Source organism: Prosopis cineraria, unplaced genomic scaffold (assembly GCF_029017545.1).
Source record: "Prosopis cineraria cultivar Desert tree isolate PC_DT_omini unplaced genomic scaffold, ASM2901754v1 PC3, whole genome shotgun sequence".
Classification (NCBI taxonomy): domain Eukaryota; kingdom Viridiplantae; phylum Streptophyta; class Magnoliopsida; order Fabales; family Fabaceae; genus Prosopis; species Prosopis cineraria.
Genome location: NW_026555334.1, coordinates 5,827,366 through 5,853,106, shown reverse-complemented (window position 1 = coordinate 5,853,106; position 25,741 = coordinate 5,827,366). Strand labels below are relative to the sequence as shown.

The following is a 25,741-nucleotide window of genomic DNA, read 5'->3' as shown; positions in this document are numbered from 1 at the left end:
TAAAATAGCTTGCTTAAGCTATTTTGGAAAGACTCACCAAATACTTATATAGTTGGGATTAAATCTCTAATCACACTCTGTGAATTGTCATACTTCTAATATTTTCCTTTTATTTTTTCCTTTTCCTTTCTTTTTTTATATCAATTTTTTTAGTCCCAAATCAACATGGCTCTGATAATATGTCAGACTTTTACATTGGTCACAAACTAGGTTAGTTTGTCACTTATACCAAATTAGCTTAAGCTACATTGAAAAGACTCAATCACCGCATACTTCTATAGTTTGTGATTAAATCTCTAATCACACTATGTGTACCTATCATTCTTCTTGTGTGTGTGTGTGTAACGGCGAGCCAGTTGGGACGGGAGTCTAACAGCACAATCCAAAGAGCACACCTCCTCTCTTAAGTATATGTGGACTATTTATTTGTTTAATGTTAGTTTTAGGATAAGTGACAGACCCAGAAATTCTAGATATATATCCAATATTGTTAAAACATATATATATATATATATATCAAATAAATATTAATACTTTTGAAATATAATTCTAGATATTTATTAAATTCATTAAAATTAAAAATTTAAGAAATTACCAACAAGAGTTGGGTCTAGTAGAAAGGGCTGGTCTTTTACAATATAACAAATTAATGTTCAAATTCTTGCTAGAAGATATGCCCAAATTTAGTATTCGACCATGTCTCAAGCAGGATTGCCTCTAATAGAGAGATACTCGTAAGCAATAAAAAAAATAAAACAATTATAAAATTATAATATATTAAAAAAATCTAGTCCCCATTGGGAGAAGTTCTTGCATTTAATACCCAACTCTATCTCAAATATGACTACCTCTTATAAAAAGATACCTGTTAAGTAATAAAAAAATTTCTTAATATAAGCAAATTTTGTATTGAAAATGATAGAATAAGTAGTAACTATTAATATCTTAGCTAATACTTTTATATGAAAATAATCATACTCTTTTAGAATAAACATTTTCAATATAAACAATTAAAAAATATTTTATATGTTATTAAAAAAAATTATTAGCTTTGAGCATGAATGAGTAGAAATCTAAAATTAAAGAATCTTACCTTATCATTCTTGACAAAATAAAAACTAACATTTTATTCCAAAAGTTGAAAAAAATCACAATATTTTATTATATATTTATATTTATATAATATGAACCAATTTAACTCCTAAAAATTACCAATACAAATATCATTAACTTCCTTGATTCCTTGATTGTATGACTGATAAAATATTCAAGCTATGAAGACTGAAATTTTTAAAAAGCTTGAGTGGTGCCAAGAGCAATATTTTTTTGGGGGGGGATGATAATTTTTGAAGGGAGCTGGTGAAATTTTACCTAGCTTATAACCAAGAGATGTTATGATTTTAGTGAGGCCCTTAAATGTAGGTCCATCCTTGTTTAAGATCATAGTCAAGTGCTCGCTAATAGACTTCTGAGGGTGATGGATCAACTTATCAAACCAAACCAATGTAACCTTTCATCACCTGGTAGATAGAGCTGTGACAATGTGACCATTGCAAAAGAGATTATCCACTCCACGAGCATAAAACGCAATGATAATAGCTATTTGCAATAAAAGTGGATGTGGAAAAGGCATATCATTAATTAGATAATTGGGATTTCATAGAGAATACTTTGTATAATAAAGGGTTGAGGAGATGTTTCAGATATGTCATTATGACATGTATTAGTTCTGAATTTGTGAGATTCTTTTTGAATGGAGAAGAATTCAAAGCTTCATACATTCAAGGTCATTTGATCAATATGAGACCCTTTTAGCCCATACGTATTCCTTCTTTATATGGAAAGACTAGGTCATTTGATCAATATCTTGAATGTTAAAGGAAGTTGGAGTGAATGGAAGGCATTTAAATTCAAAGCAAATGATCCAATCATCTCACATTTATTTTTTGTTCATGATCTATTCTTGTTTATAGAAGGGAATGTTAAACAGATGGAAATTGTTAAGGAAGATATAGAAAGGATGCGCTTGTTAAAATAAAAAAAAAAATTATGGATGCTCTTGCATTTTTGTTGATTTAAAAATACTAGACACTCTTAATTAAGAATTTAGGTGTGTTTTCTTTAGGTGTGCTTGGTTGAAGGTTTTGCTTCCCTCCCCTTATTTGATTAAGAAATTTTGAAAGAGAAGGCCCCTCCCCTCTCCTCCCCTCATATTGTTCCCCTCTAATTTTTTGATTATTTTTTCCTTATCTATTTTTTAATATTCTAAGTACACCCATAGTTAAAAAAAAAAAAAAACTTTCTTTCATATAAGATTGGGCTTTACTCCTAGGCTTTGACTGACTTTATTGAATTTTTTTTAAAAAAATTACAATTCATCAAATTTCATTATATATTTAATGCAGTTATTTGTTTTTATAAAAAATTGTTATCATTATAATTATTTATTTAATTTTTTTATTCATATATTGACAATATTATAGGATGAGACTGAATTTTTAAGAAATCATGCAATTTAAATGAGGTGTAAAATTATTTTCTACTAGGAATAATTAAAAAAATTTAAAACTAATATATAAAAATATAATAGTAAATTAGTTATTATCTATCATCCCCTCCTCTTGTAAACCAAATAAAGAATCATTAAAAACCTCTCCTCTCCCCTTAGCTCCAACAAAACCAATAATATGAAAACCCTTCCCTCTCCTCTATCACTCAACTTGAACCAAACACACTTTTAGTAAAAAAATTCTTAAATATTTTTGCTTTTTTAACCTTTAAAAAAATATTTAGGTGTCCCTCATAGTGACGATAGCTTTGTTTGTTCCAGTCCTGCATAAGATTAGATAAAAAAACTCCCTCTTCATGGAATGGTAGGCATCTTAGCATGGCAGGATTATTTAGTATTATTTTTATTTACACTTTATAAATATATTGTTATTCTTTATCAAATTATCGAGTCAATAGTTGGCAATATATATATATATATATATATATCGACTCAATAACCAACAATTTTTATGACATTGACAGATAGTTGTCTTTTATTCATGTTGCCAAGAATTTGATTGCTCACTATGAATGTGAACAAATCTTGCAAAACCTGATTTTTTTTTTGGTCACTACATTGAAAGGGATTAATTTTTAGTGCTAGCTAGATTTCAAATATAATCGTCATGTGATATAATTAATTTATACAATTGATTAACAAAATTAATTTTAAGTAAAATTGAAAAATAAAATTAAAAAGCAGAATTAAAAATAAAGAAAAATTATGATTTAATTTTATAAAAATATATTTAAATATCTTATTACAAGTCAAAATTAATTATAAATTTAAAATTATAATTTTCTTAAAAATATTCAATGTGAAAATCAATAATAAATAAAAATTATAATTTTTTTAAAAATACTCAAAAACTCTTATAAATGCCAAAATAAATTGTATATCCTAACTATTGTTTTTTAATGCCAGAACCCTTAATTATTATTATCTCACTAGTTATTATTACTTGTTTTTTAATTTATATTTTCAATTATATTTTCTTAAAAATTAATCTAGAACTATACAAACTCTATTTTATAATTCATAATAAAAAATTATTAAGTTAATGTACAGTCAAATATTTAACTAATGCATAGTTTTTAACGTGTACATCAACAAAATTTGGGAAAAAAAAACCGCAGACATACACAAAAACGGGCCACTCGGATTTTTATTTTTATTTTTTAAACTTACTGCTCAGTTTTTTTTATTTATAACAATATGTATGAGTCCACGAGGCTCTGCCCTGGCCTCGGCTGCATTTTGCGGGAGTGGAGAGTTGTCGTAGCTGGTGCTGTTTCCTTTCGGTCACATCTAACTGTGCGAGTCCGCTGCCGCCACCTTATTTCGGTGGTTAGCCTCTTACTCCATCGCCCGGGGAACAGCGAAAGAGAGTTGGGGTTGCAAGTAGTGATACCATTTTCATTTTCTACTTCCTGTTCTCTTCTCTCATGTCATCCATTTACGAGCCGAACTGTTGTGGCTCTATCTTCTTGTTCTTTTTACCGCGGGTATCGCTCCAAAATTAGTTCACTCAGACTTGGGTTTCCAAAGCACAAATCCTCACTTACTTGTAGTCTACCTTGAATATAAGTTCGATAAAACGGATTTTTGCTGTTAAACAGGAGCTAAATCTGGAACGAACTGAGATTTTACTGTTCACTGCTTGTAAGTTTTAATTCTGGCTGCCATAGGGAGACGCAGTTCTTTTGATTGTGAAAATGTATGTTTGGAATGTATTTTCCCCGCCCCCCCCCCCCTTTTTGGCTCCTTTCATCAAGAAAGATTACTGATGCCTTGATATTTTTGTTTTATTTATGTTTTACAGTAATGCTAGATCTTTTTGGTTGGTTCCCAAAAGAAATTGCAGCTTCGAAGTGACGAATCTGTGGGGGCAAAGAGGGGCTCCCCCCCCCCCCTCCCAAAAAAAAAAAAAAGAAAACTTTAATACCCCTTTGGGAAAAAAATAATTTCTTACTTGTAAAAAACGTTAAATTAGATTTTGGCCCCCTCACTTTATGTCTGAATTTCAAATTGGCCCCCCACCCCAAAATTAGTAGCTCCTGGATTCGTCACTGGTTTTGAAACTAGTGTGTTGGAATTCTCTTCTATATAAAAAAGAATCGTCTTCTATAGGTTTTATTTCTTTTATAATATATGTACATCAAATGATTCAATGATAGGTTTGATGCTAAAAATATTGGAGAACATAAATAATTTTTTTATTTTATTGATAAATAAATTTTTGGAAACCTTTTTGAAATTGTTAGACTTGAATTAAGGATTAGTAGCCAGAGAATGACTAAATTTTTTATCTTAGCCTCTTTTTATTTTTAATTATAATAAATTATTTGTGAATTATGAATTTTTTATTTAGTGAGGTGCAGGGTTGCTTTTCAGAGGAGCCGGGCAAGGGTAAGAGCTCAGAGAGTTACTGAGAGAATTGCAAACTGCAGACAACTACAAGTTTCTTCCCATACAAGATGCCATGAAGTGTATCAATCAAACAGTGAACATAACGGGCATTATAGCAGAGTTTAGCTTGCCAAAGCGAAGTAGGGGCACTGGTGAACTTTCCATTTGAAGGATCCTGCTGTTTAAACATTGCATATGATGTTACAATTTTGGATCTCCAATGGAGCAAGGATCATTCAAAATTCACTTTTTTCTTTTAAATTCATGTTGAAGTTTACAAAGTGTTTGGAGAGTGAAGTTTGGTTGGTTTAGACTTAGACTGGTAATGATGAATCAAAGGCCGGACTTACAGCTGCCATTTAGTTCGCTGGTAGTAGATTGACGATTTTTTTTCTTTAAGGTGCATGTTCTGAGCCAGTTTCATGATTAATTATGTTCTGGTTGATAACAGTTATCAATATGCACTAAAAGTATTCTATTTTAGTGGGTGAAGTTCAATGTGATTCAACTGTTGTTAAACTTGGTTGTTTTAGATTTCTAGGAAGTGGGAAATTCATTTTGCTGCACTGTTTTCCTTTTCATACTTTTTGTGCTTCTTTGAGGTTGTGTCCTTATGGTTATCACCTTAGGCTAGATTTTTGGTCATGTTTTTAATACCTTGCAATTTTTTTTTTTAATTTCATGAATTTGGATCCCAAATGGATCAATAATTATTCAGATTTCACAATCTTTTTCAAACTCATGTTGTACTTTTCAAAGTATTTGGAGATTGAAGTTTGGTTGGTTTAGATTTTGACTGGCGATGAAGAATCAAAGGCCGGACTTATGGCTGCCATTTCACTTACTGGTAGTAGATTGATGAATGATTTTGTCAAGGTATATGTTCTGAGCCAGTTTCATGATTATGTTTTGGTTGATGCTAATGTATACTAAAACTCTTTTTTGTGGGGTAAAGTTCAAAATGGCTGAACTGTTCTTAAACTTGGTTGTTTTAGGTTTCTGGGAAACTCCCTCTGCTGTACAAACTGTTTGCATATTTGTGCTTTTCTGAGCTCGTGCCTTTATGGTCATCTTACTTTTATTGGATTCTTACCTTAAAAAGGCTAGGTTTTGGTTTATGACTTTACTTCAGGTGGAAAACTGGAAGTTATTTTGGAGTTATTAGCATGAAATGCTTTCTGCCCTTGCTTATTGGCTTACTTGAATAGTTTCTGCAGATTTCTATTGTACCTCAAGAATAATTGATGAATCATGTGAGAAACCTGGGCTGCTCGTTAATATTTTTGCTGAAAGCTCGCAACAGCTTCCTAATGTTGTAGGAAGAGGAGACATAGTTCAGCTTTTTAATGTCATGGTAACGGTCTTCTTAGTCCTAGATTTGATAGTGGATTCTCTAGAAACATGTTTGCTTTGTTTTTCTGGACTACTGTTGACTATTGAATATTTTTATGCACTGTTTCTTTCAATAATATTTGTTTCTGAGCACCTACATTTAGGTAAAGTTTAGCAAAATTAGTTGTATACTGGTTTTCTCTGTCTCACTCTGACTTCCAAGTTCTTGAAATATTCAATTTTAGCTATTGTTTGCCATTTCATGTGGTTTTTCCATGATGTTCATGTTTTGATTGCATGAAGGGATTTAGGTTTTGAAATGAATATGCAGTTTGATAATGATAGTGTGAGACTAAGGGGAGGTAGTTTGACTTTGTGGTGAGAAGGGTCAATGATATGAAGGAAGTTCTCATCGGTTTTTCTTAATTCAGGGTTTGGCATTAGGACTTACAAGTTCTATGATATAACTCAGGTACTTATCCCTTGTGATGGAAGGTTTTTAGGGAAGTTGAGGAGTGGTTCAGTTTACCTGGAAAAGAACAAAAATGGGGCAAAGAATAACAAAAGTAAAAGTAAGAAAGCAACTATGAAAGTCATCTACTCTTATCACTTAAAAAAAAAAAAAAGGAAGTCAACTATACTTACTTTCTAGGACTAGAATGAGAATGTGAATTTACAACCACTTTATTAGTTGGCTTGATATATAAGAAGGTAATATTATAATATTATTGACTGAATGATTGAATTTCCTCGAACATTATAAATACAAATGATATGCATATCTGTTTTTAAACATTTTACACTTTTACATTTTACGTATAAAGGCTTCAAAAATTTTCAGTCAATTTTTGTGACAAGTTTTTAAAGAGCCTTATATTATTGGGTTTGATTTCTTATAAATGCACCAATTTTATCTTATAGAATGAAAATACGATGAAGATGAATTCAAATTTTGATTGAGTACTGCATTCAATATATGTTTTCTAATTGTGTAGGTAAAAACGCATGGTGATGACGTAAATGCTGTCTTCAATAAAATGTTTTCCTCTTTTGCATTACATAATGGGAAAGACACCGATGATTTTGTCCCTAGAGATAAGGACAAAACGCCCTTAGCTGAGCTTAGAAGCTGGTCAATTCTCAGCCCGTTCAAGGTCTAGTGGCATTTAATATGCTTTGAGAGCAGCTGATTCATTTTTAACCGGTTTAGTCCAAATTACACGTGATGTGCATGCACGTATTGTTCAATACACACATTTTGGTGCAGTGCTGCAGTGAAAATAATATGAATTTCATAACTGAAAGTAACTGTAAATCATTTAAATATGGGTTTCCGAAACCAGATAATCTATGAATTAACCCTTAGATGTATTTATAAATTTGTTTAGCTTTAGCGCAATTGGCAATTAGTTACTACTGAAAGCAATACTTGTGTGATGAGTCATTGATTTCATGGTATCTGTAGCTTTTGGTTTTCTTGTAATTTCATCTCCTTGCTTGCTATTTTGAAGCTAAGTTCATGTTGGATATTTAAGGTTTGCATATTCTGTGTAGATTCTTATGGCTTTCCAATGTTAAGAGAAACCAAGGAAGGAGATTGCTGCAGTCTGGCATGCAAGGTATTTTTCTTATTCTGATTTTTGTATCTGCTTATGAAACACGCATATGTTCTTGTACATCCCTGGCCCCTGTGTGGTAACTAAACAAGAGAAACACCGTTTACGTTATTACCATTATATAGTTCTGATAATCAGATGCTTCTCAATTTGTTTTTTGTGCATTAAGATACTTCACTGTTGTGAGACTGCAAATCAAGAACGGATTGTCTTTGTTTGGGATGGTACGGATTTGCCACCAAACAGTATGAGTGCAAAATGAGTTAATTTCAATTTAGTTCTACATTGCTATTTTAACCCTTTTCTCACGTTGATGTTAATTTTGCATAAATCATACAGAAATCTATTACTGTTATTGGTTCTTATAATCGGCTAAAGGATATAGGAGTCAGTGGAAAGGGCTGACTAAGAACTACAGATGTGAGGATGGAACAAACTATTTAAGATAATAGTGGGAGGAGTAATGAACATTACTTCCAAATATTTATACTGACTTCATGCCTATAGTTATCTGCACATTGATTTAATTAACTTTGAGACAGCTTATATAGGTGTGCCGTTTTAAGGTTCTTTTCCTTGGGGGGATCTTGGAACCTTCTATTTGATATAAGTTCCACAGGTCTGATCCAATCAGTATGATTCTAGAGTGTTTGGAAAATTATATTGGTGCTTGCATGTTTGTCAATTACTTGATATCTATCTAGTTAATTTTACATTTTGACGAGAATCATGAGGTTGGCCAGATTTTCACAATAACGAGATAAAATCTTTCTTAAGATAATGAGAATATCAGTTTGAAAAGGCTTCCATTCAACAGACAGGAGTGTACATATAAAAGAGCAAAGATCTGATAATATCGTATCAAATCTGCTCCAATAACTAGAAAAGGTAACAGCAGATAATCTGATTCTATAATCCCTATAAATCTGTAAAAAATATTTCTAATAGCATAAAGATATTAACAATAAATCTTATTAGGGTTAGGTTAAACTAGCAGATGGGCCTAGGTCAAGTCAGCACACATTCAACACTTCCCCTCAAGCTGGTCAATAGATGTTGATTATTTCCAACTCGCCTATTAGCTCATCAAACTTGTTTCACACAAAAGGCTTGGTCATCACATCTGCAACTTGCTTTCCTAATAGAATGTGGGAGAGATCTATGACTTTAGCTTAAATTTTCTCTTTAATAAAATATCTATCAATTTCCACATGCTTTGTACAGTCATATTGAATTGGATTGTTGGCAATCTTCAAGGCGGTGATTCTGTCACACCACATTTTAATAGGAGTTTGTGGTTCTATGCCGAGCTCTTTTGGTAATTGTACAATCCATATGCCTTCACAAATCCTAAGAGCTAACGCCCTATATTCATATTTTGCTAAGCTCCTAGACACAATTGGTTGTCTTTTGCTTCTCCAAGTCACAAGATTACCCAACACAAAGGTGCAATACCCTGTAGTAGAGCGTCTATCGTGAATGGATCCTGCCCAATCAGCATCAGTGTAAACTTCTACATCTATTTCATTTTCAACGCCTGGTGTTCTCTTGTTTCCACCTGTGTGGATTTTTACACTCTTTTTGTCTCCTTTAGAAAATAATAATCGCTTCCCTGGGGTTGTCTTGAGGTATTTGAGAATATGATAGGCAGCTTCCATATGCTCCTTCTATGTATTAGTTGTAAACTGACTTACAACCTCAACAGCAAAGGATATATCTGGCCAAGTATGCGATAAATTAATCAGTTTTCCTACCAATTTCTGGTACCTCGCTTTATTGGTTGATTTTCCATCAAGTTTTTTTTCCAGGTTGCAGTTAAGCTCCATTGGAGTATCTACAGGTCTAGAACCTAACATACCAGTTTCTTTGAGGGGATGCAGACTATATTTTCTCTATGTGACATTAATGCCCTTAGATGACTGAGCTACTTCCAATCCAAGGAATTACCTCAGGTGGTCAAGATCTTTAATGTTGAATTCTGCAGTGAGTTTCTTCTTCATTTTGTCAATTTCTTCAATGTCATTACCTGTTAGCACAATAACATCTACACAGAAGATTAGTACAGCTAGTTTTGGGCCAGACCTCTTTACAAATAAAGTATGGCCTGCTTGGCATTGATTATAACCAAATCCCTTAAAAGCACATGTGAAATTTTCAAACCAAGCTCTAGGTGATTGCTTTATTCCAGACAAGGATTTAGGGAGCTTACAGACTTTGTTTGCATTCTCGGGTCCTCTCAATCCTAAGGATATCTCCATGTACACTTCCTCTTCCAAGTCCCCATTTAAGAAGGCATTCTTAACATTTAGTTGATGTAACGGCCAGTCTAGATTTGCAGTGAGAGACAACAAAACATTAATGGTATTAAATTTAGCCACAGGTGCAAATGTCTCTTGATAATAAACGCCATAGGTTGGGTAAAATCTTTACAACTAGTGGTGCTTTATATTTATTTTGACTCCCATCAGAGTTGTACTTCTTAGTAAAATCCCATTTACTTCCTACAACTGACTTCCCACATGATAAATCAACAATTTCCCAAGTCTTATTTTTGTCCAAGGCCCTCAATTCTTCTCCAATAGCCAATTTCCATTTCAGGTCAGATCTGGCTCCTTCAAATGTTCTAGGTTTTTCTTCATTATCAAGAGCAGTGACAAAGGTTTTAAGCTTTTCGTAAGAGACATACCTTCCAATGGGGTGTTGAGTGCAACTCCTCTTGCCTTTTGTAAGAGCAATAGGCCACTGAAGATCTTCAGGATTAACCTTAGGTTGTGAATCATGACTCTGCCTTAGAACCTTTGCTATTTGTGGGCTTTTTCAGGCTGATTTTCCCGTTTCATGCATATGAAAGTCAAACATAGAATCTTGAGAGTTAGTAGAAGGTTGTTCTTGACTGGCATGGTGATCAAATTAAGTTTCAGCTTCAGAAATAAGTATTTCAAGGTCAGAATTATGCTGGATAGGACTGGTATAATCTTGGACAGGATCAAGTGATGTGTAAGGTTTGATATTAGTGATGCTAGTGGATTGATTGCTTAAGTGATCATCTATAGTGCCTCAAATTAATCATTTACTATCATTCTCCTCCTGAATGGGTAATTAGGGATAGAATGGTAGTGATTCAACAAATTTAATGCTCATAGTGACATAAAACTTCCTTTTTACGAGAGAATAGAAGTTGTACCCTTTTTTGTTGAGGAGTAACCCAAGAACGGGCATTTAATAGAATGATAATAATGTTTCCCACCCTCATCATTCAACACAAAAGCTACACATCCAAAGACTCTTTCACAAGAGAATTAATGAGATTTGAGTAGGGATAAAACTCTAAAAAACTTTGGAGAGGAGTTTTGAACTTGAGGACTTTGGATGGGATATGGTTGCTAAGATACACAGCCATGAGGACTGCATCTTCCCAAAACTTATTCGGTACATTGCTGCCTAATAAAAGGGCTCTAGCTACCTTTAAGATGTCTATTTTTCCTCTCGGCTGCTCTATTTTGTTAGGGTGTATGCACACAAGAAGTTTAATGTGTATCCCTTTTTCAGCAAGAAAGGTTTTAAAATGTGTCCAAATGCTTAGGTCCATTGTCACTACGAAGGATTTCAATATTCGTCTGAAATTTATCTTTAACAAAATTATAAAAGTTTTTAAAGAGAGTAACAACTTCATACTCGTCTTTATTTAAAACAAGTCACATTAGACGGGTGTGATCATCAATAAAAGTAACACTACTTGGCTTCCGAGTGAGTTTCAATTTTAGAAGGACCTCACACATCACTATGCACAAGATTGAAGGGTTTAGTTGGGAGTATAAGTAGAAGCAGGATAGGGGTCGCGAGTTTGTTTAGCAAACTGACAAATATCACGAGGAAAATTGACTTTAGTCATGGAATTTGGAAACAAAACTTTCATATAATCAAAACTAGGGTGACCTAATCAAAAATACTGTAACAAAATGTCTTCTTGAGACATAACAGCGGAAGCAAAAACAGAATTGAAACTAGAACTAGAATGAGCTAAGCAGCCTTTATTTTTTAGATTTCCTTCAAAGTAGTAGAGTCATTGTGTTTCTTAGCTTTGCCAATCATCTTCCCTGAGGCTAGATCCTGAAAACACAGTGAAATTTGTCAAAGATAGCAATGCAATTTAACTAACAAGCCATGCATTTAATGGACAGCAGACTACATCACTGCATTGAATGTGAGGTACATAACGCATTACTTAACATGAGACTCTGAAAGTGATAAGATCCTGGATAAAATTCAGATTTATTCAAGAAGTAAGCGGCAAAAGATAAATTAAGATAGGTTTTATTTTTTATTTGATTTTGAGATATTTATTCAGATTTTATTTAGTCATTAAGATTCTTTAAATTTTATTTAGATTCAGTATTTTATCTACTTAGATTTTAGGAGAGTTTATTTAGTGATATTGTTATCTAGATTTTATTTATTATTTTAAATTATATTTAGCATTATAAATATGACTAGCAATTTAGAAGCTAGCATATCAGAAAATTAATAAAATAGTCTTTCAAACTCTTTGGAGATTCTCCCAAGCGTGGCTATTGAGAGAAGTATAGAACGGGATTCTTGTTCTATATGATCTTGATAGATTTATTCCTATCGTTTCCTTTTATTATTTTGAGCACCCAACAGAAAGCATAATCTTTTTGGACCCCATAGCCTGTGCATAAGTATCACAAGCCATTTGCACACCTGTGTGCTTAGAATAAGGATTGAACTCAGAAAATAAGTCCTGGAATTTCCAGTAATGTAATCTGTAGCACCAAAATCAACTACCCAAATGTTCTTACTTTCAGTGGCAGTACTTAAAGCAGTATGTAGAGTTGTACCTGCATGAGCCAATGTAATGAAGGGGGAAGATTTCTCACTTGGTTTTTCTTGAGCATGTCTTTCTAGAATTCGCTTGAGCACAAGAAGTTCTTCATTATTTAGACAATTTCCTTCACTAGCAGTTTGACTGGCCATGAAACCTTTATTGTCACTTTTATTCTGTTGCTTCAGGTGGGCTAGCTTACCATGTATTTTCCAACAATTCTCTCATGTGTGACCATTCTTGCTGCAATGATCACAATGGAGAGACTTCTTCCCTTTTGAATCTCCCCCTTGGTTGCCTCAAGCCACCATAGCAGAGGATTTTGCAGCTGGTAAAGGAGTTGAAGAGGGAAGCTGAATAAGAGCCTTACAGCTTTCCTCGTACCTTATCATATTATAGTAACACGTTTCTGGACCATTGCAAGTAATTGTTCCCATTTAGACAATGGTTGATGATAAGTTGAGAGAGAGTCCGTGTGCAAATTGCTGAATCCCCAAGAGAACTCGCACCACCCCCTTCAGCATCCCCATTTAAGCCCCCTCCTTGTGCTGGAGAGTTTCTAGACCATTGGTGGCGAAGGCTCTAGGACCCGTTAGCACTGCCTTATATGACATGAGTGGTGTCGCTTTGATGCCATGAGAATATGCAGTGCGAAAAGGCTTACTTCCATTCAACAGAGAGGAGCATACATATAGAAGAGCAAAGATTTGATAATATCGTATCACATCTGCTCTAATAACTAGAAAAGATAACAGCAGATAATCTGATTCTATAATCCCTATAAATATGTAAAAAAAATATTTCTAATAAGATAAAGATACTAACAATAAATCCTATTAGGGTTAGGTTAAACTAGCAGATGGGCTTAGGTCAAGTTGGCCCACATCCAACAGACAATTATAAAATAAGAAGCTAATTTAAGAAATAGAAAACTAATTTATCAAAACAAGTGTCATTACCATCTCCAGCTTGGGGCTTGTGTCTTTTAAATCAAAGGGATACATATACAATTCCTGTCCAAACTGAATATAATCAAGGGAAGAGGTGGGCATAAATTCCTTTGGAAAGAGCCTTTAACCCAGGTGCGAAAGAAAATTTATATGCTGAACTTGTTAGGAAGTCTTTTACAGGTGGTTAGTCTTTACATGTTGCACATGATATGTATTTTATTTGTGCATTTCAATATGCTACAAATAATTTCTGGATATAACCAATTATCTCAATGGATACAAGACAAATGAAATTTAGAGCCTAACTTATTTAAGAGAGAAAAAAAACTCAAACGCAGAATTATTATTGATCAAATTCATGATGTCTTACATTACACAGCTTTTGGTATTCATAAGCAATAAAAGAAAACCTTAACGGTGAGCAACCCCAAGAGTAACGGCATTTATAATAAGAAGTCTTATTCCACTAAGTAAGGTCAGCTATTTGGATTACACAACATTATTGTGCTCCATAAACAGCCAAGCCTTTGGGTATATATTAGGAAATAAACTAACCACAAAATAGGAAAATAGTACCTCCTGATATAAAATAGGATATAAATTAAAAGTAAATTGGCGACAAAAATTTGAAAATAAACATATACTCCAATAATTATTCTAATATAGGGTGATGTAGTAGTGCCTGGAATTGACCTTTTGCTTGTTGAATCTTCTGCATTTTTTCCGAACAATAATTGGGCTAGACGAAATATCACAATCAATTATATATTTTGTGTAGCATATATTAGTTAGTAGTTGCTGATGGCATTGCACCATCGTCAAAGAAAGTCGATGGTCTTTCCACAAATTGCAGGTTAGAAGATGAACTGCACAATCCTCTTCCCTTACATCATGAACTAGTGCCTATGCCAAGAGGATTGTTGTGTACTTTTGCTACCGTTGGGTCCATCTTGAGAGTAGCGTAAGGCAAAAGCATGGAGAAGAACCATCTAAAACTTTTAGAAAATGGCAAGTGGGTCACATTTTTCAACATGCGTCTTGAAGTGAATGCAGGACTATGGCATGGCGTGTTGACTCCATTACAAAGCTTCGGCCATATGGAATGATGATATCATAAAACAGCACGAAACGTGGCTGTCCACTCTGTTGGCTCATAAGACAATTGGATATGTAGATCAATTAACTGATGTTTCGATTTGTTGTCTTTGTATTCATTTTTGAGATAGTTTGTATGGTGATGCGAATTTCTAAGAACCTGAGAAGGATGCCTCTTTGGAGCTTTCCTTGGCCTTCACATATTACAGGTTCGTATGTGCATTTCATTATTGTTTTGTTTCAATGCTATGATTATCAAAACAATATTTTCTTGTACAATTTTGTTCCCCCCTGACGGTGGTTGATCATGATTATGCCTGATTGGATACTTTAATGGATGTTCCCACCCATTCAGAGGTATCATAATGCATTTTGTTCGGCCTTACATTTGCGGAGCTTTAATTCCATTGCTTACTCTATCTTTAATAATGTTGTTATACAATTTAAATACTCTGTTACTCTTTTCTATGTTCTTTGCTTTTTTTTAATTGATAAAAAGTGTCTATACTGCCTACTAATGCTCTGAATTCTTAAAAAAAAAGTACCTATTTATCTTAGACATTTGCATTTGTTGCTGTTACATACTTCTCTCTCTTTACATTGGCTTGAAGAATTATTGACAATACAAGTGTATTGTTGAGTAGCAGCCGCAATGCCATGGTCACCTGAAAACTTCCTCTAAACGTGGGATTTATGTGATGCGCCTGACCCTAGAGTATTCAACGGCTAGGTCCATGTTTTTGTATGCTCTGATGATGGGTTAACAAATATTTTTAGCTGCTTCATCATTGTAGATTCCTGGCAACATCGTTAAGGCTTGGTTTGAATAGAAAGAAAAGTGGAGGAAAATAAAAAGGAGAGAAAACCCCAAAAGTAGTAAATTTTTATTTAAACTATTTTTGTGAGTTTTCTTCCTAATATTCTCTTCTCTATTTTTCTTCCCTCCAAACCAGGGTAAATTCTTAGTTAACTTTTAAGGATCTTACTTGAATTCGAGTAATCATGCTTCATTACTTTTTAAGAGGCGATGTTCGTTTCTAGCATTTATAAATGCAATTGTTGGTTTTTGGATGCGCACATAAGACTTTGTTCTTGCCTAATAATTTTAAATTTTCCAAAATACGAAGTCTCATCTGTTACCTTGTCATCTATATTCTGTGTGGTCATGTCTTTATCTATTGGTGGCTATCCTAGCAATACCATCTTGATACAGAAGATGAACTCGTTTACACTTCTAAAGTCTGGTGCAGGTGTGTTTGGTATATCAGGCGTATCTCAAGTCTTACTACACTTCTAAACTTGACATCTGGGGCAGTAGACGATATCGAATATTTGACGCCAAAATTGTGATAAGGATGTGATATCGTGTTAGAAAGGCTGTGTTTTCACTAGATTGTAAAATGGTATGATGTGCATTTAGGTGAATAGGGTTTCAGAGACTTATCATGACGCATACTTCTCTTTTTGACAAGCAAAGAATGTTGCCATGACAGAATGTGTATCTATGGAAGGTATGAATATGCTTGTGTATCATGATGGGTACTTGATTTTAAATGTATATAAACGAACGTACATGCTTATGCTGTAAATTTTTGTTGGATTAAAAGCTGTAGATTTGTTTATTGATGACATTCCTCCATGTTAAAAAGAATCTGTGTTATCTTCTTCCTCAGTTCCTCTTTTGCAGGGATGGTTTGCTTTGTTGGTCCAGCCAGATAGTGTGAGCTTTTATTTCTGGATTGGCTTAACTATTCTTGTTCTTTTTTTATTTATATATTAACTTATGATTTTTTTTAATGATCTTGTAATAAATATTGGACAAAAGGTATAGGGATGTTGAACCAAATTTAAACCTCAAGAAACTCATGACTGCTTTTAGTTTTAGCTCATCTGCACAATAATTTCCCTCATGCTCTTGCATGCTACGTCAATCTCTGACTCCTCAGCTTGGTAACATTAACATATAGTGAAGGGGAAAATCTTATAAGAAAAATGACATAGTTTATATTAAAGGCCAAATGAGTTATCGTTGAAAATTGAGCCAGTAAAGTTGCAAAATTAGAGAAAATATTTTTTTTTTTTTTTTGTGGTTTTGTTATCTCTAGTTGTTGATCCAGACTAATCTGGTCAACAACCTGTGGGCGTCTCTAAGATGACATACTTTTCATCAAGAATTAATTGCTGTTACATATCTTTAACTTAAACTTGAATTTTTCAGTTAAGCTAGATCAATTTTCCAACCAATTGATCGAAGAACACAATGGTAAATAACCAGCAAGTGTAAGTTGCAAGATGTATAAGGTCCTTAATCTGAATATGATTACAAGCACACACTAATCTAATTTCTGCCTGGCGCATTCACACTACACTTGAGTAGAGCATGTAGCACGGCTTGTGGATGGTTCTCAAACTTTCTATGCTATATAGATGGTACTAACTAATTCTTTATTCTTTATTCTTTCTATTTTTTAAATAAAAATATTTATCTATTTTTCTTCTGCTCCATTTTGTGCATCATCATGCCCTCTAACACTTCCATTTTTTGGATCTGCCTGTTCCATAGCATCATTTGAGGGTGTGAATGCTATTTTTATGGTTGGTTTTGTCTCTTCACGAGAAGATTCAACGATGATTTCGATCTGTGATGGCACTAAAAGATCCTTCATTTTCATCTCTTTGCTTTTGCCCCATAGAACTGCATATAATCCAACCACTATCAACACACCCCCAATTACACTGCACATATACACCGATATATTAAGTTTCACACTTCCATATAAATTTATGAAAAGTATAATGTAATTTATTTTCATTACTAATGTAATATATAGGGAAATTGGGTCTAAGGGCTAAATAAATGAGTGAAAATTTTAGGAGGAAGACCAGCACTTGAAGATCATTTCTGCAATCGAGTTTTCAAGATATCTTGAAAATTTTGGATTGATAATTTTAGAAACTCAATTGCAGATCTGCAGTACATTTTAAGTAACTTTTTCTTTCTTCACAAATTTTCACCTATTTATTCACTTAATTTTCCCTGAAAATGTAAATATACCTTCCAGATGAAGCATTTTCTAATACGAGAGATCCAACAAAGGCCAAAATGACGAGCAAGAGAGGGCTGACTATTGACACACAAAAAGAGGTCCTCTTTTGTGGACACACCATGCAATCCATTACCCACCGTTAATCCTGCTGGCACCATTCCTGTAAAATAAATGGATAGTGTTATTTTGTATATTTAAAAATTAGAATTTAAATAAAAAATTATTTTTACGAAAAACAATTATCAAAGAAATATTAAATATTAAATAATCTTTATTTATTAAATTAAACATAAATGCTTAACATTTATAAAATTGAGTCCTGTTGAGGCTAACTCAGTATAAGTAGAAGTCAGGTCTAAAACCACCTTGATTTAATGTGAGTGATCTTTTTTATATTAATTCACTTACATACCTATTTATTAATAGTCAATATAATATATATATAAACTTTAATTCAAGTTAAAAATTTCTACAAATTGAATATAATTTATTTTTATTACTCATCAAAGGAATACATGCATTTTAATTAAATTATAAAAATAAAAAAGAAACTGATGGGATTTTACAAAATTTATAACACACACATGTAACTTAGTTTGCATTTTTAAATAATTTTACAAGCATTAAAACCAATAAAAAGAAAAAAAAAGAAATATAAGTATATACCGCATATGCCACAGTGAGAAGCCTAATATTCCAACCCAACTTCCATTGGCTCCAATCCCTCTCAAAGCAGAGAGCAAAGGCAATAGATATAAAGGAAGCCATGAGAGACATTAAAAATGTGCTTGTGTAATGGCTTTTGTACTTCTCACTCATGTTACTCTGTCACAAACTTACAATTAATCAACCATCAACAGTATAATTAATAAAGTCTATATCTAAAATATATAGCAAAAGAAATATTTATATACAATGAATAGTGGAACTCATTTCATTTTCTGAACACGCAAAACACAAGTCCACGTTTTAAATACTATGCAATATATTGGGCTCACTTAACTCTATCAGCAAGACACTAAATGACGTCATCATAAATATTCCCTTCCTTTAATATTATAACACATCAATACTTTAATTCCTTAACTTTATATAAAGTTTTAATTTAATCTATTAATTTTATAAAATATAATTTCAGTCCCATCCCTTAATCCTAATACTATTAATTTTATATGATTATTTTTTGTGCTAATCATTGTTATTTAAAAAATTAATATGTTAATATTTGAGAATGTTTGTTGATATTTAAAAATTTAAAATAAACTATGTTTTATAAACTAATGGTATTAGGGTTTAAAAAACTAAAAAATACTTTATAAAATTAAGGGACTAAAATAAAACCTTGTGTATGTTAAAGGAATGAAAATATGCTTTAGCCTACCTTCTTTTAAAGTATTCTATTAAAAAATATTAGATACTTTGTGTATCAAGTGTAGTTAATAAGATTTTTTTTAAAAATATCCTTAATTAGAGGCATGATATCAAATTGAGGCACCTTATTAAATAAAGAGAAATATGGAAAGAATGTTTAACTTTAAAGATAATTAACTAATCAACTGAAATATGTAACTTAGTTAGGAATACCTTATAATAATGAATGAAGGAAGTATTTTTTTTTTTTGAATTAGAGAGATAGGCATTAATTGTTTGAAGTTAAAAGAAGGATCCAATTCGTAACTTCCCACTTACTAGAGAGCTTATGCCATTAGGTTACAAGACTATTGGCATGAAGGGAGTATATGGGAAACAACAATAGAGGCCTAGTTTGACTTTTCTCCCTTTTTTCTTAAAAAACTACTCTTCTCATTTTTGTTTTTAAATTTATTTGATTATATTAATTTGAAAATAATTTAGAATTAAAAATTGAATGATGGTAGTGGTAGCCTATGGAGTGTGCTTTAAAAGCAAAAAACCAAATATAGTGTCCTTTAAAAACAAAAAGAAAACAAAGAAAGCTCTAATATGTTTTTATTAAAAAAATAGAATTTTTTTGAAAATATTTATTCAATAGTTTTTTATTTTTTTCTTTTGCTTTTAAAATAGAAAACAGAAATGAAACGGGCTATAATATCACTCAACTTCAATCCTTTTGCATGTGTCAATGACTAGTGTGGGTTGCATCTTAGATTTCGTGTGAAATACGGACCTGAACGATGAGCCAGAGTAGGGCTGCACAAAAGACTGGACGGCACTGGATTTCATCCTAACCCGAAGTCCGGTCTCTTTCATGAAAAAGACTGGGTTAGGCAACCCGTAATCCAGTCTTGTCCAGTAATAACCCGAGATTAACAGGACCGAACTTGGTCCATAGGACTGGGAGACTGGTCCTGTCAGTCCAGTACTCACTTAGCTTTTTTTCCCTCTTTTTATTCTATGAAGGCAATAATCCATTCCAACATAATAAACTCAATTAGATAGTAAAAATACTTATAATAATAATAAATCCATAATAATTTCTAACAATAAGAAAAAAAATATTTTTGTTATAGTCTAAATTATTTAAATTTATAAACTTTAATAAAAACAGTACTCAAAAAATTCAACAACACTATATTACAATAACAATTTAGAAACAAACTTAATAAATCTTTATGCAATCATCTCCTAGCATCAATTACACTTTAAAACATTTGTCAAAAATAAATTAATTATAATTAAATAAAAAAAATTAATAGGACTGGACTGGATCAAGTGGTCCGGATGCCTGGTCTCTTTTGTCCAGTCCAACCCGAAAAAATAGTCTGGTCTTTTTAGTCCTTTTGGTCCTGAAGGACCAGTGACTATACAGACCGAACAAGACTGAGACCATCTCGGGTTGGACTGGACCAGACAGGACTGGGAGACTTTGCACAGCCCTAAGCCAGAGAGGAAAGAGATGCTGCTGCCTAAGGCGCAGATGGCACCTAATATGGTTTGCCACCTGGGGAAGAATTCGATGATGCCACGTGGCCATGTTGGTGATGCAAGATGTTGACGTGGAAGGAGGCAGTGGGTATCTGTGCACCTTTGAAGAATGTTAGCAGCATGGCCCCACCAATTCCAATCAGAGTTTCCCATGATCTTAGCCTTCCCTGCCGCTGCTTTCAGATTTAATCTCTCCAATCTGATCATAATTTTATGCAATAGCAACATGAAGGTTTCAAATACAGGCAACTTTTTAAACTTAAAAAATTAAAATATTTTATTTTATAAAACAAAGTGATCAAATTAAAATATTATATAAAGTTAGAGAATTAAAAATATATTATAGCCTGAAAAAAATAAAAAATACAAAAAAAAGTCACAAAAAGCCCACGTCGGAATTAACGAGCCATATTGTCACAGTGTGGGCTTGCTTGTTTTACAAGTATAAGAGGGGGAGAATTACACACATTTCCTAAATTTTTTTTTTTTTAAAATAAGTAATAACTCATAGGCCCACTCACATATAAAAGGCTTACCTTGTAAATGAGACAGATGAATTAATTAATTTTCGGTCAAATTAATCTTAATTTTCAAATAATTAGTAATCTAATACAGAAAAGTTTGCTAAAATTACAAAATTATTCGGAATCTCATGTCCTCTACTAAAATTATCAATTACTATTAAATTAGTTGTTAATTATTATTGTTTTTGATTATCAACTAAACAGCTTCACTAACAACTATCTAGCATTACTTGATAACAAATTGACCATTTTAGTAAAGGATAATGGATTTCAGAATAATTTGTGATTTCATGAGAGACTTTTATATATTTGAATTGCTAGAGTGAGTCGGACTTGAAAGTGATTTTCTTTTAAACTTTTAGTTAGGACCTAATTGCAATAATTTCCTGTAGAATAATTTTCATAAATTCAGAAATGAAAAAATTATACAATTTAATAAACAGATTCGTTCATTTTACATTTTGTCTTTTCTTTACAAGAGGTCTACTAGTAATTGATTTTTAAAACGAAAAAATAGTAATGAAAATAATGATGAAGGTTATAATTAAATACATACCTAAAGCAGAGCGCCAAAGGAAGGTCATTACAGTATTAAGATTTGACATCGCTGAAGAAAACGTCACTGATGTTAATGCCAGCGTCTCTAAATATAAATTTTGTGTGAAACGTCCCCCTGTAATATATTAATAATTATTTATTTATTAACAGATTATTATTATTAGTAGTAGTTGGCAAGGGTGAGCAAAATCAAACAAAATCGACTACACAAAACTAATTCAAACTAATCTAAAAGAAAAATCAAATAGAACAAATAATTAGTAAGGCTTGATTTGGTTTATAAATTTGAAAACCAAATGATTTAATTCATGTTTTAGTTTTTTTTTTTAACTTCAACCAAATCTGAACTATACTTTCTAAATTTAAAATATTTTAATAGAATCGCTCACTCTTTCTTTTCCAATTTTACTATTAGAAAGTCAAATACATTTGCTCATGTTACGTCAAAAATAATCTTTTAAATAATTTTAAATATAGAATTTTCTTTTTTTATTTTAAACAAGTTACTTTTAATCACAGGTATCAAGACAATTTGCAATGAAATTTAATTTGTGTTACTTACAAATGTATATATTTTGGTGTTTTATTAATAGTAAAATTTGAATATTTTTATTTTGAACCTGATGTTTATTTCATTCATGAATAAAAGTCGAGATTGTGACTTGAAGCTATGATTTTATATATTAAAACATATATTAAAACTTAATTTAATATATAAACAAACACCAAACTAAATCATTTTTTAATGCAAACTAATTGGTTTTGGTTTGGTTGATCAAAATTGAACCAAACCATACTTTTGATCACCTTTAGTAGTTGGAGATTAATTTATACACATAATTTTAATTTCTTTTTCATTATAAATCAATTTTGTATTTCTTTTCACTTACCAAATAAGCCACAGAGAGCCGCTTGAAACAGCACGGTCCAGGTCATCTTTGATTTCTTGTTCCTGCAGATAATTAATTGAAAAAAAAAAGAATTCAAACAATAGGTTTTATTTTACAGCAAAATATAGAAGGTTTTACTCCATTTTATTATCCCATCACCTAGTAGGTTTATGTTTTAGTCATCTTATGGGTTCCAAAAGTTAATTAACAATTTAATATCATTAACTCCACCCACCAATTAATATTCGGAATAAAATGCAGTTCATGATGAGTCTGAATGATTTTAAACTTCATCCCATTAACAATATCTAAATAATTAACCATGATCAGTTGAATTGGATATGGCTCATTTCTCTTTGAGTAAAGTCAAAAATTAAAATTTTGTAGATGAAATAGAATAATGTTGCGAAGCTACTTTTAATTAATCCTTACAATATTTAAATATAACTCTGTAATATTAGATCTTAAATAATTACATTATTAAGAAGCGATTATAATAAAAGTTTTTAAATTTTAAAATTATTCTTAACTAATGTTTATACATAATTGAAAGGAAAAATACATATTGCTTATCATTTGATCGAATCTTTAATTTGGTTTCTATGCTTCAAAAGTCTGTAATTAAATTGTTAATTTAAGACAACTACATGTGATCTAAAAACCAATACTCACAAGTCACAAGTATAAGTTTGTGGTAAGGAATATATCTATCCCAGTCAGTTAGAGAGGACATGTTATCTATACCCACATAGATTAAGAATAACATGTAAAAGTTCTGCAATTAATTGACATGTCATATTTACTTGCACAATTCTAATTTAACTTTAAATATTAACATGCAACAATTCTCCAGTTGATAAGTACACGTTCAGATTTTGACAAGTCAATATCTAATTGTTAGATGTCACATTTACATGTTATTCGGGGGTATTTTTGACATTTAAACTCAAACAATATTTTCACTATAGTCCAATGGACCTGTCAATGACATTCTCATGCCATGTGTATAATATTTAAAATGAATTTAAATACATTATGTAAACGCACATGGAGTAGAAATATTGAGAGAGAGGACCTGTCAAAGAGGAAAGCAAGAGGAGCCATGAAAGCAGTGGCGAAAATGAAACGATAAGCAATAAGAACTCTGACATTCATGCCATCATAGACAGAGATCTTGTACAGCACATTCACTACTGCAAATGTTATCTGCACTGTCACCATTAACACGGCCGGCTTCAACCCTTCCGCCATCTTCCTTCTATCCCGACGACCTTAGATTATTTGTATATAGAGAGAGACACAGATCAGAGAAGTGTTTGTGAGTGTGATGATGACAAAAATGTAGAAGGAGTTTATTTATATATGGAGACGTACGTACAGAAATGTGGTTTTGTGGCCATGGTGCTTGTTAAGTGACTTTGGTGTCTGCTAGCATTTCACCATTTTTTTAACAAAAGGTTCTTTCAAACCAAGGAAGCTGATTCCTTGCAATCATGGGGCTGATTATTTGCAGGTCATGTTGCGGCGCTTCATTTTTGTGTTTTCATTTTAAAGAAAACTTTACTACATGTGATATTATACAACGTTTAAATAAACCTTTTATAAACTTTACAACATGTAATATATTATTCATCAATGAGGTTTAGGTCTAGCTGAAAAGGTTAGTGAGCTCTTCATCACAATGTGATGAATCAATGTTCAAATCTCATTGAGAGAGATACTTAAATTAGTTTTTAATCATGCCTTGAACATAAATATGTATTACTTTCAATAGAAAGATACATATAGCAATGTGAAAAACATGTAATAGATTATTCCTTAATAAAACCTTTCTAATGAATTTTATTGCATGTATGTAAAGGGTTGACAATCAAACTTCCAAATATTTGTTTCACATACTTTGGGTTCGAGTGTTTTATAAAGTGGAGTTGTTTTAGAGGAAACTTGTTCATGAATTATCTATTGATCCAGGTAATTATATACTCCCTTTATTTATAAATGTAAGATATTTTTAACTGAATCTCACCCCAATAAAATAGTTACGTACTTTAAACTAACCCTATCTTTTTACATTTACCCCTATTAAATACCCTACAATAAATATAAAGTCATTATTAATAAGAATACTTTAAAAAAAGTAATGACTACACCTCGAAAGATAAAAATACTTTACATTTTTGAACATTTCACTCATAAAAAAATGCCTTACATTTTTAAACGGAGGGAGTATAATTTTTCAAACTTGTTTAAGATATCAAATCCTGATTTTTTTTAATAAGAGGAACAGCCACTAACGACCTGAAGTTAATTACAAAATGAACTGGTGATCTCCTACTTACGAAAAAATTTATATATATGTTACTAGATTACAAGATTATTGGTTACTTCATGATCTTCGCTTCCCACAATTTTATTAAGAAGCTATTAATTTTTTTCATTTCAACAACATTTCCATAGTAGCTTTCTTGATACTCAAGCTTTTTCTCTCCCTTTAAATTAAAGAAAAAGTATTATTAATTTTAAATGAAATTCGTTCTAAACACGTTAACTTGTGTTGAATTTGGGTCTCAAAAAATATTACAAATTTAGTGCAAACAATGTGATATTCGACTCTTTTAATATTACAAGACACTTTCAATCGAATTATGTTCCCAAATGAATAAGTTACTTGACTTAAAAATTACAAACCTTTTAATGTTTATGGTTATTTAATAAGATATATCAATTAAAAAACTTTATTAGTTACACTCATTAATTAAGGGTATTTTTGAAAAAAATTTATTAATTGCATTTTGAAAGACCCAAAATGTTTTATATTTTTCAATTTCTTATCTTAAAAAAATGTCATATATATTTTAACAAAGAGAATATATAACATATGTGTCTTATATTTTTTAATAATGGGAGTATATAATATATATGTCTTAAAAAATGTCTTATATTTTTTTATTAAAAAAATATGTTATACCCTGCACAAACATTGCAAGCACCATACATGTAAAAAAGTGGTTCTCACTATTAT

General features: G+C 31.8%; 2 protein-coding genes and 2 non-coding genes across 25 annotated transcripts; 3 read left to right on the top strand and 1 right to left on the bottom strand.

Annotated features, from left to right (window-relative positions):
- Nucleotides 1-3,802: 3,802 nt before the first annotated feature.
- On the top strand, nt 3,803-15,075 carry LOC129305172 (protection of telomeres protein 1c-like). 22 transcript variants are annotated; one of them, XR_008591898.1, is made up of 8 exons: nt 3,803-4,213; nt 4,923-5,360; nt 6,178-6,314; nt 7,288-7,446; nt 7,847-7,911; nt 9,503-9,633; nt 9,717-9,891; nt 14,526-15,075. XR_008591898.1 is itself a non-coding variant. In XM_054945138.1 (6 exons), the coding sequence occupies exons 2-5, from the start codon at nt 5,034-5,036 to the stop codon at nt 7,868-7,870; spliced, it is 399 nt and encodes a 132-aa protein (XP_054801113.1). In that variant the 5' UTR covers nt 3,803-4,213; nt 4,923-5,033; the 3' UTR covers nt 7,871-7,911; nt 14,530-15,075. The 22 variants fall into 22 exon arrangements, 2 of the variants coding, with proteins under 2 accessions (XP_054801113.1, XP_054801112.1); XR_008591904.1 differs by lacking the exons at nt 7,288-7,446; nt 9,503-9,633 and having other exon boundaries at nt 3,803-4,056; nt 4,171-4,213; XR_008591902.1 differs by lacking the exons at nt 7,288-7,446; nt 9,503-9,633 and having other exon boundaries at nt 3,803-4,056; nt 4,171-4,213; nt 4,374-5,360.
- On the top strand, nt 5,281-5,378 carry LOC129307528 (small nucleolar RNA snoR113). The gene has a single exon (XR_008592420.1). It is a non-coding gene; the product is annotated as a small nucleolar RNA snoR113 (small nucleolar RNA).
- Nucleotides 5,758-5,854, top strand: LOC129307525 (small nucleolar RNA snoR113). Its single transcript, XR_008592416.1, has one exon. It is a non-coding gene; the product is annotated as a small nucleolar RNA snoR113 (small nucleolar RNA).
- A 5,484-nt stretch (nt 15,076-20,559) lies between the features above and the next one.
- LOC129305174 (WAT1-related protein At1g25270-like) lies at nt 20,560-24,031 on the bottom strand. The gene is made up of 4 exons (XM_054945139.1): nt 23,795-24,031; nt 22,720-22,781; nt 21,828-21,945; nt 20,560-20,946 (listed from the first exon to the last, which is right to left on the bottom strand). Exons 1-3 carry the CDS (start codon nt 23,968-23,970, stop codon nt 21,863-21,865), a joined length of 321 nt encoding a protein of 106 aa, XP_054801114.1. The 5' UTR covers nt 23,971-24,031; the 3' UTR covers nt 20,560-20,946; nt 21,828-21,862.
- Between the last annotated feature and the right edge of the window lie 1,710 nt (nt 24,032-25,741).